Source organism: Bison bison, unplaced genomic scaffold, assembly GCF_000754665.1.
Source record: "Bison bison bison isolate TAMUID 2011002044 unplaced genomic scaffold, Bison_UMD1.0 scf7180017858048, whole genome shotgun sequence".
In the NCBI taxonomy this organism is placed as follows: Eukaryota; Metazoa; Chordata; class Mammalia; order Artiodactyla; family Bovidae; genus Bison; species Bison bison.
Window position 1 is genome coordinate 4724301 of NW_011488621.1, and position 9724 is coordinate 4734024.

At 39.3% G+C, this 9724-nt stretch overlaps 1 protein-coding gene across 1 annotated transcript in view; it reads left to right on the forward strand.

Annotated features, from left to right (window-relative positions):
* CNGB3 (cyclic nucleotide gated channel beta 3) overlaps positions 1 to 9724 on the forward strand; it is a 190438-nt gene that overhangs the window by 156154 nt on the left and 24560 nt on the right. Inside the window, exons 14-15 of the mRNA XM_010862156.1 lie at positions 1735 to 1818; positions 8234 to 8352. Of these exons, the coding sequence (XP_010860458.1) occupies positions 1735 to 1818; positions 8234 to 8352 (203 nt within the window). The remainder of the gene's footprint in view (positions 1 to 1734; positions 1819 to 8233; positions 8353 to 9724) is intronic.

Here is a 9724-nt window from a genome sequence, read left to right on the forward strand (position 1 = left end):
CAGTACCTGAATGGCCTAGTGGTTTTCCCTACTTTCTTCAATTTCAGTCTGAATTTGGCAATAAGGAGTTCATGGTCTGTGCCACAGTCAGCTCCTGGTCTTGTTTTTGCTGACTGCATAGAACTTCTCCATCTTTGGCTGCAAAGAATATAATCAATCTGATTTCAGTGTTGACCATCTGGTGATGTCCATGTGGAGAGTCTTCTCTTATGTTGTTGGAAGACGGTGTTTGCTATGACTAGTGCGTTCTCTTGGCAAAACTCTGTTAGTCTTGTCCTACTTCATTCTGTACTCCAAGGCCAAATTTCCCTGTTATTCCAGGTATCTCTTGACTTCCTACTTTTGCATTCCAGTCCCTTCTAATGAAGAGGATTTCTTTTTTGAGTCTTACTTCTATAAGGTCTTGTAGGTCTTTATAGAATGGTTCGACTTCAGCTTCTTCAGCATTACTGGTTGGGGCATAGACTTGGATTACTATTGTATTGAATGGTTTGCCTTGGAAATGAACAGAGATCATTTTGTCATTTTTGAGATTGCACCCAAGTACTGCACTTTGGACTCTTTTGTTGACTATGAGGAGTAGAAAGTCTAATGAAAGTAGAAAATCCAAAATCACTATGTGAGGTGAGATTTTTGAAACATCTACAGATTTTTCTTTAACCTATGTTGTAGATAAATTATTGGCTTCCCTGGTGCCTCAGATGGTAAAGCATCTGCCTGCAATGTGGGAGACCTGGGTTCGTTCGCTGGGTCTGGAAGATCCCCTGGAGAAGGAAATGGCCACCCACTCCAGTATTGCAGCCTGGAGAATCCCCAGGGATGGAGGAGCCTGCAGGTCACAGTTCATAGGGTCGCCAAGAGTTGGACACGACTGAGTGACTAAGCACACACACATAGGTGAATTATAATTATTTAGACAGAGAACAAATATAAACATATTTTCAAATGAATCAAATTCGTTTCTTACACTACTGAAGTGAATATGAACAGTCATTTATTTAACATATATTGTTTTTATATCTCTTAAGTACAGTTAAAGAAGAGGACAAGTTGGGGAAGAAAAACATACAAGTTTGCAAATGTACTATCTCACAATAGTATGAAAGATGTTATTAAAAAGAAAAATATGTGGCAAATATTTTATATGTCAGTGTTAATATATTAATAATCAATTGTTATTACCATTACATTACCATAATCTTTAATACTTATCATTTATTAAGATTATGTTAAGTTTTACATGAGTAAAATTTTACTATTACAAAATTAGTACCACTTAACTCCCATTTAGCAGACTAGGAAAATGAGGCCATGAGATGTGTAGATACATAGCAATAAGTAGTGGAAACAGGATTAAAACCCAAATATATCTGTAGGAGTGCATGCTTAGTCACTCAGCTGTATCTAACTCTTTGTGACCCTATGGACTTTAGCCCGCCAGGCTCCTCTCTCCAGGAGATTTTCCGGGCAAGAATACTGGCGTGGGTAGCTAGTCCCTTCTCCAGAGGGATCTAATATATCTGACCAGCATTTAAGTTCTAACTATTATGCTGTGGTATTTTTTTTCTATGTTTTGTTCTAAGACAAGTCCATATCTACTGGCAACTATTTTAGCATCAACACAGACAAAAATCTGTTAGTGTTTATTTTCACTGCCTTTTTAAGCCTCTCGGAATATTTGCCTCTTAGCTGTATCAGTAAGGATTACTTTTCTCTTTACTGTTTTTTCTTTAGGGCTGTGACACACAGATGATTTATGACATGCTGCTAAGATTGAAGTCCATTGTCTACTTACCTGGTGACTTTGTCTGCAAAAAGGTGAGTGCCTGCAATTTTTCAAGTGCATGACTCATAAATAAATATATCTGAAGAGTTCAGATATAAGTCAGGAGAACAGTTTAAACAAAATCTGCCTAGGGTGAGTTCCAAAGTATGAAAATAATCATGAGATACAATTCTGTAAAACAATAATGTGCTTTCAGAGTTCAAAACAGAATAAGACAATATAGATTTCATTACTTATAGCATATGAGTGGTGGGTGGTCTGAAAAGTCAGTTTGTGTATATGGAAGTCATCAACTGTCATACCCCATTAATTCCAAATACCTTCCCTTAATTCTACCTTTCTACCTTTTCCCTTAAGAAGTGAAAGGTGGTTCTGCCCCTTTTATGTCTTCAGCAAACTATCAGTTACCTCCATTTAGCTCACCCAGTTAGTGGATAATCAATGCCATATTTTTTAAATTGTACTGTAATTACAAAGTAATACATGGTCATTATTTTTAACATGGGAAACACATAAAAGCACAAAGCCAAAACCTCCAGCATCCATAAATAACCACTATTAATATATTTCAACCTATCTCTTTTATAAATAGATTGATGGATAGGTAGAGCTTGTTTCATAAAATTAGCATCATACCTCCCTTATGGGTGAAACTTGCTTTGTCACGTCACAATATATCATAGGAAGTAATCTACAACCTCCTTTTTAAAGCTGCATAGTATTCCAGTCTATGAATGTATCATAATCAATTTCCAAGTGTTTGCTATTATAAATAACTCCAAAATGAGTATTTTTGCACATCTCTGATTACTAACTTAAGGGAGAGAGAAGGAATGATGACCTTGGGTTTTTCATCTTGAGACATTAAATCAGTTGTGAAGGCAACAATCAAAATTAAACGTAGAGAAAGATAAGTAGTTCAAAGAAATGAAAGATGATCCAAAACCCTAGGGAGTTTACAGACAAGTGGGGGTAAGAAGCACTTACATCCCAAAATAATGTGTTAAATGTGGTGGGAGAAGTAAGCACAAGCTGTAGTGGGACATAGGTCAAGAATGTTTCTCCCTGGGGTGCTGGTAAGAGCTCCTGGAGAAGATGCTGGTCAAGCAAAGTCCTGAACAATGAATCAGCATGAACCAGGAGAAAGAAGAAGCAGGCGTTCCAGATAAAGGGAAAAAGTTCACATGAGCTCAGGCAGAAAGGAAGGAGCTGTCTGCGGAGAGACTGTATGGAACCACAAGTCAAAAGATGGAAAATTTGAGTGTCATTTATTCAGCAAAACTCAATAAATAATTTTGAAATGCTATGGGCCAGGCACTGTGCTAGATACTGGATATACTCAGTATATATCAGAAAAGGGTGGTTCTTGCCCTTCAGAGGCCTACTGTCTGATGCTGGGGTATTCAATTCACAGTCTACATCAGATTCACCAGAATTTAGAAGTCTGGGCTCCATCCCCAGAAATTCAATTGGTCTGGTAGAGCCCACATATCAATACTTTTAAGGCCTCCTGGGTGATTCTCACGTGCAGCCAAAGTTGAATATCACTGTCTTGATGGAAGAGATGAACAATGAATAAATTAAATAAATGCGTAACTCCAAAACATGCTAACTTCTATGAAGGGAACGCAGAATTTGTGTGGTGGCAGAGGTACTTAAGATTGTCAGATTGTCAGACATAATCTTTGTGAAAGTCTAAACAGAAATAGTTCTCTAGTTTAAAAAAAAAGAAAAAAACTAGAGAGGACAGTTTTTTAGATGAAGACTTGGGGACATGAGGCAGGACAGAACTTGACAAACTTAAGGAATTGAAGCACATCATCAACTAGCATAATGGCAAAGGACAAAGTCAGATAGAGGGAAGGTACTTCAAGGCACCCAGGTGCAGAGGTGGAAATAATGTACTCTGCGAGAGAGGATACGACTGGAGGTACATCTTTAGGAACCAGCATATAACAGAACTGATATCATAAGAAGCTCAACAAAGGTACGTGAAAAAGACCAAGGTTGTAACTTTGAAGAAAAACAGTATTTATGGAAGAGGTCAGTGGAGAAGAATCACGGAGGGCAACTGAGAAGGAGCTCTCAGTAGTAAGAGAGGAAAATGTGGATGAGACATTGTGATATTAATGAAACCAGGAATACAGTGTGAAAGCGTTAGTCGCTCAGTCATGTCCAACTCTTTGCGACCCCAGGGACTGTAGCCTGCCAGGCTTCTCTTGTCTGGATTTCTCCATGCAAGAATACTGAGTGGGTTGCCATTCCCTTCTCCAAGGAAGTCTTCCTGACCCCAGGATCAAATATGGGTCTCCTACATTGCAGGCAGATTCTTTACCATCCGAGGAATATATAAGCCCACACAAATAAGCCCAGATTAAAAGTGGGCATACTGATGATATGAAATCATTTTCATGAAAATGGGAAATGCACAGCTCGATTTAAGGACTCCTTTCAATCAATGATGCATTAGGATGGCATGGCCTTAATGCACCCAAATAGCCTTTCAATTTGTAGCAGCAGGGACTGAAAATTGAGACAACTCATAGAAACTTTAGCACTCATGCCCTTAAGCAGTGAAAACTTGCTTAACAAAGTGTGAAATGCAGAGTAGATGCAGCCTTTTCGCTTCTAATTTCTTCCTTGCATCACATCCATCACTTAGTAATAAAAATGGATCAATTGAACACAAATGAAGGAAGGGAAAAAAGTAAGCAGGGGGAAGAGCAGAAATGAAAAGACATGAGACCCAAGCCACATTTCTCTGCTTCCGTTTCTGTTTTAAAGAAGGGATTTAATTAATAGTAAACGTAGAGATGAAAAGTTGTTACTTGACCAGACTTTAGACAGCTGAACTCAGCTTTGCTTTTGCTTTATCATTTCCACAAATCATTGTAGGAAAAGGGAAGAAAAACAAACAACAAACATGTTCATTAGAGGTCGTTTAAATAATTGAAGAAATGGCAGGGCTCAGGACTGAGTCTGCTGACCTACCTAATCCTCTAAACATCTCCTAACACTGGGTTCGCATTCCCAAATTTCCCCAGAGGAATTAGATACATATGCTTGAAAGTGTGAAAGTGTTAGTCACTCCGTCGTGTCTGACTCTTTGTGACCCCATGGACTGTAGCCATCCGGGCTCCTCTGTCAATGGGATTTTCCAGGCAAGAATCCTAGAGTGGGTAGCCATTCCCCTCTTCCCAACCCAGGGATCGAACCTGAGTCTCCTGCATTGCAAGCAGGTTCTTTACTGTCTGAGCCACCAGAGAAGCCCTAATCCTCTGGATGGCTCCTAAAGTTACTGAGTGGCTAGCTTGGACTGCTTCAAAGAGTGTTTGGGAGTTTTCCCAGGATTAATTTGCAAGAATTAATTTGAGTGTCATAATACCCCTGCCAGGCTTGGAATAGCCTTTCACAGGGGAACTCTGAAAATTTTAAATGCTCTCTCAGGAAGAGTTACCCTACTGTATATGAAGTGCTTGCATTTCTATGCTTTCTCCAAATTAGCAGGTAAACCAACCACCAAAGCTTGGTTTGGTCTTATTTTGCACATGCTGTCAGACCTTCTTCTCTAAGGAATGTCTACTTCATTTGAATGCTAATTAAACTTGCAGGAAAGTCTTAAATTAGCCTAGAAATATGCAAGAAATAGTGGAAGTTTTGGTTCGGTGATTATGCCAGATCTCCTTGAAAAATTATTGAAATGATCATTAAAAAATAATTAAAAGTGCTGAACTATATTTAAGTACCCATTATGTACTTCTACCTCCAGTCAGCTGTAAAAACTGCCTTTGAAAAATCATTCCAGTTCCTTGAGAATGACTTCATGCAAAAAATGAAGGAATATGACCATGTTCTAATCATTACTTCTTGGAGTATTTCTTGAAAAACTAATTTTCAGACACTTTCCCTCATTTTAAAAATAACTCATAGCTCTTTTGTTGGTTTTAAAGAGATCAGTCTTGATATTGGATTCATCATTAAATATGTTCTATATTTAATGATATAGATATACTATATCATATTTAATATACATATTATATAGTCAGGTGACTCAGGTGTTGCTGGTTCTAATGCTGTCGTCTGCCAGCCTCACGAATTTGCCCAAGACACTTAACTTTTCAAGTCTCTACTGGTAGCTCAGATGGTAATGAATCTGATCTGCAAAGCAGGAGACCTGAGTTCAATCTCTGGGTCAGGAAGATCCCCTGGCGAAGGAAATGGCTACCACTCCAATATTCTTGCCAGGAGAATTCCATAGACAGAGGAACCTGGCAGGCTGTATAGTCCATGGGGTTGAAAACAGTCAGACATGACTGAATGACTTACACACAACCAAATTTAAATACAACTAATGATATCTTTCCTATATGACCTCACTGAGATTTTTGCAAGAATTATATGTTAATATCTATGAAAATATTTTGCAGCTATAAAGTAGCATGTTCTGATCAAACAAACACAGGCATAAAATAAGGAGCAATGTAAAACCTGACACTGTGAGTTTAAAAATACTTTGCAAAATGCAAGATGTATTATTAGTATTGATATTATGGAAATAACTATAATTAGATCCATCTGTATTGGAATTTCTACTCAGATCTACATTTGGGAATAAATATATGCTTAATATTCTCCACAATGCAGAATTTAAATATACTTTTTGCATTGCTTCATCCAGAGATGTGCATTCTAGGGTTCCTTTTGCTTCTAATTACTGTCATGGAGCGTTGGTTACTCAGCCAAATATTAGCCAGTAAGTCAATCTGTGCCTTTATTTTCTTTCTGTAAAATGGAAATAATAATATCTATGCTAACTTCCTCATAAAAGTCATTGGGAGATAAAATGAGAATGTCACAGATGTCAGCTAAGAGATAGAACCCAAAAACTTCAAACTTAACCTAACAGTTAGAATGTGACAGTAAGTAATGATCAGGAAAATAACCCTTGGTATTAAAGAACTTCCCAGAGAATGGTGAAATCATAAATTATTCATAAATGAGTTCTCTACGTCATAATTCCTACGCTCAGCACTGGAACAAAGTAGACATTGTCTCAGTCTTTGCAGAGCAGAAACTATAATCAACCTTGTTTAATCCTAAATTAATTTCAGTGTGTTCTAATCTTCTGAAAATATGATTAACAAGAATATTTGATGGACTCAAATAATCTAGTCCCCTCCTAAGCCAAGTATAAGAGAATTTATTGTATTCATGCTATTTTTAATAGCTCAGATTGATCAAGACTCAACTCATTAAGACATATAGGTACTATTATCCAGTTTGCCTAGTATTATGACAACTGTCTTATTTAAAGTTTAACAGCTTTTCTTGACCCAAGTGCCATTCAGGTCTCTTGTAAAGCATATTTATTCTTTTTGGATCCTGGAGTGAGATGTGTTCCAAGGGTCCCACAATCACCCAGTAGTTTGGTGATTTGCATGACTCAATATAAAATGGTATTTATCAACTAAGATTTATTATAGTAAAGCATACAGTGCAGGAAAAGCAAGAAAAAGACATTCATAGGCAAAGACTAGAAAAATACGGTGCAGATTTACTAGGTCCTACTTCCACGAGGGTCACATGAAATTCATCTTTATCACCCACTGTGGACAAGGACAAAACATCTCTGCTAGGAAAACTCAACACAGTCTTGGAGTCTAGAATTTTTAAATGGGTCTGGCCACATAGCTACATGACCAGCCATGGTTCAGACTACAAACTAGACACCAAGTACACATCGTAAATCTTCGTGTTTACATTAAACAGTGTTGACAGCCGGGTACATCCCGCCACGCTGCCTGAGGCATACAGAGCAGCATCATTAACCAGGGGCTATGTGAACACTCCAGGAGTTTAGTTCTCGGGGCTTTGAACAAGGGTCATTGCCCTGGTTCCAGGGTCCCCAGAGATAAACAAGAACTGAATAAAAACAACCTGCTGCATTAACACTTTCAATGTGGAACAAGAATAATAGCTTAAGGGCCTCCTATGCCCCAATTACTAAAATGAGATCTCAGTGCTATAGGCAGATGAGTAGAGTTCATCTTTGAATGACTGTAACCCATACTCTCTGCATAAATTAAGCAACTTCTTCAAAACAAAGCAGTGGTCACCAAAAAAGAAAAAAGAAAAGGTTGCTATTCTTACAGTCTCTAGTTTCCTCTCTCCAATCCCATTCCTGAAACAATGTGCTAGCTAAAATATCTTTGACTATCCAGTGACGGCACACAGTGCTCTCATTTTGAAGAGTATCACTTTCCTTATCGTTTCTTTTCACACGATATATCAAACTAATGTCCATAACCCCCTTAAGACTTCAAATAATTACTTTTACGCTTCTTTCCTTTATGTTTATTCATCTAGAGGAGTGTATATTTCTTTAATTTGGGGCATAATTGTCAAGAATAAAGTGACTATCATTTCCTCTTTTTATTTGGCATACAGGGAGAAATTGGCAAGGAAATGTATATCATTAAGCAAGGAGAAGTCCAAGTTCTTGGAGGTGCTGATGGAACTCAAGTTCTGGTCACTCTGAAAGCTGGGGCAGTGTTTGGAGAAATCAGGTATTCAAAAGACACCTTGTCATTTGTCATAAAAGAGAAGTCTTAAGTCGTAAAATTCCTGCTCAAATTCATCAGTGGTTTTATTGTGCTGACAACATGGATAAAATAAAGAGTTTCACATTTCTATTTATCCTTTCCCTTCCTCCAAAGACCATTTAAGCCCAAGACTTAGGTCAGTGCCTGGCATAAGGTATTCACTCAGTATATGTTGAACAATGGATGTTCAATGCATGAACGGATGGATGAATGATGAAAGAAGAGATTGGGAGAGCTAGACATCAGATTGTTGGAAAGCTGGGATGCCAGGATAAGACAGTAGTTTGAGTAGGTGAGTGATAATGATTATCGCTGTGGGACCAAATTACCTGAGTCCAAATTCCCATCCCTCTACTTAGGAACAAAACCTTTGTTTCTTTGTTTCTTGAACCATCTGTCCCTCATCCTAATAAGTTGGATAATATTAACACATATCTTAGAGGATTGATAAGTGAGTTAATTCATTAAAGGCACTTAGAGAAATGTTCAGCATCTATTAGGAGCTCAATAGATATTAGCTATTGTTATTATTATTTGCTATTGGCCAGGAGAAGTTTGTCCTAAAGGTGAGTCCCCAAGAGTAAGAATCAGTTCAGTTCAGTCGCTCAGTCGTGTCCAACTCATTGCGACCCCATGAATCGCAGCACGCCAGGCCTCCCTTCAGTATCCTATCATTTTGCCTTTTCATACTGTTCATGGGGTTCTCAAGGCAAGAATACTGAAGTGGTTTGCCATTCCCTTCTCCAGTGGACCACATTCTGTCAGATCTCTCCACCATGACCCGCCCATCTTGGGTTGCCCCACGGGCATGGCTTAGTTTCATTGAGTTAGACAAGGCTGTGGTCCTAGTGTGATTAGATTGACTAGTTTTCTGTGAGTATGGTTTCAGTGTGTCTGCCCTCTGATGCCCTCTTGCAACACCTACCGTCTTACTTGGTCTTCTCTTACCTTGGGCATGGAGTATCTCTTCACGGCTGCTCCAGCAAAGCGCAGCCGCCACTCCTTACCTTGGACGAGGGGTATCTCCTCACCACCGCCCTTCCTGACCTTCAACGTGGGATAGCTCCTCTAGGCCCTCCTGCGCCCTGCGCAGCCACGGCTCTTGGACGTGGGGTTGGTCCTCCCGGCCACCGCCCTGGGCCTCGGGCTTGGGGGCGTGGGGTAGCTCCTCTCCACCGTTCCTGCACCGTCGCAGTCTGGCACTCTCGGCCACTGCCCCTGACCACGGACGTGGGGTAACTCCTCTTGGCCGCCGCCCTTCAGGCATGGGGTCCTCTCGGCTTCTAGTTGACCCTTAATATCTACCAGGATATTGGTTCCAGGACCCCCACAAATA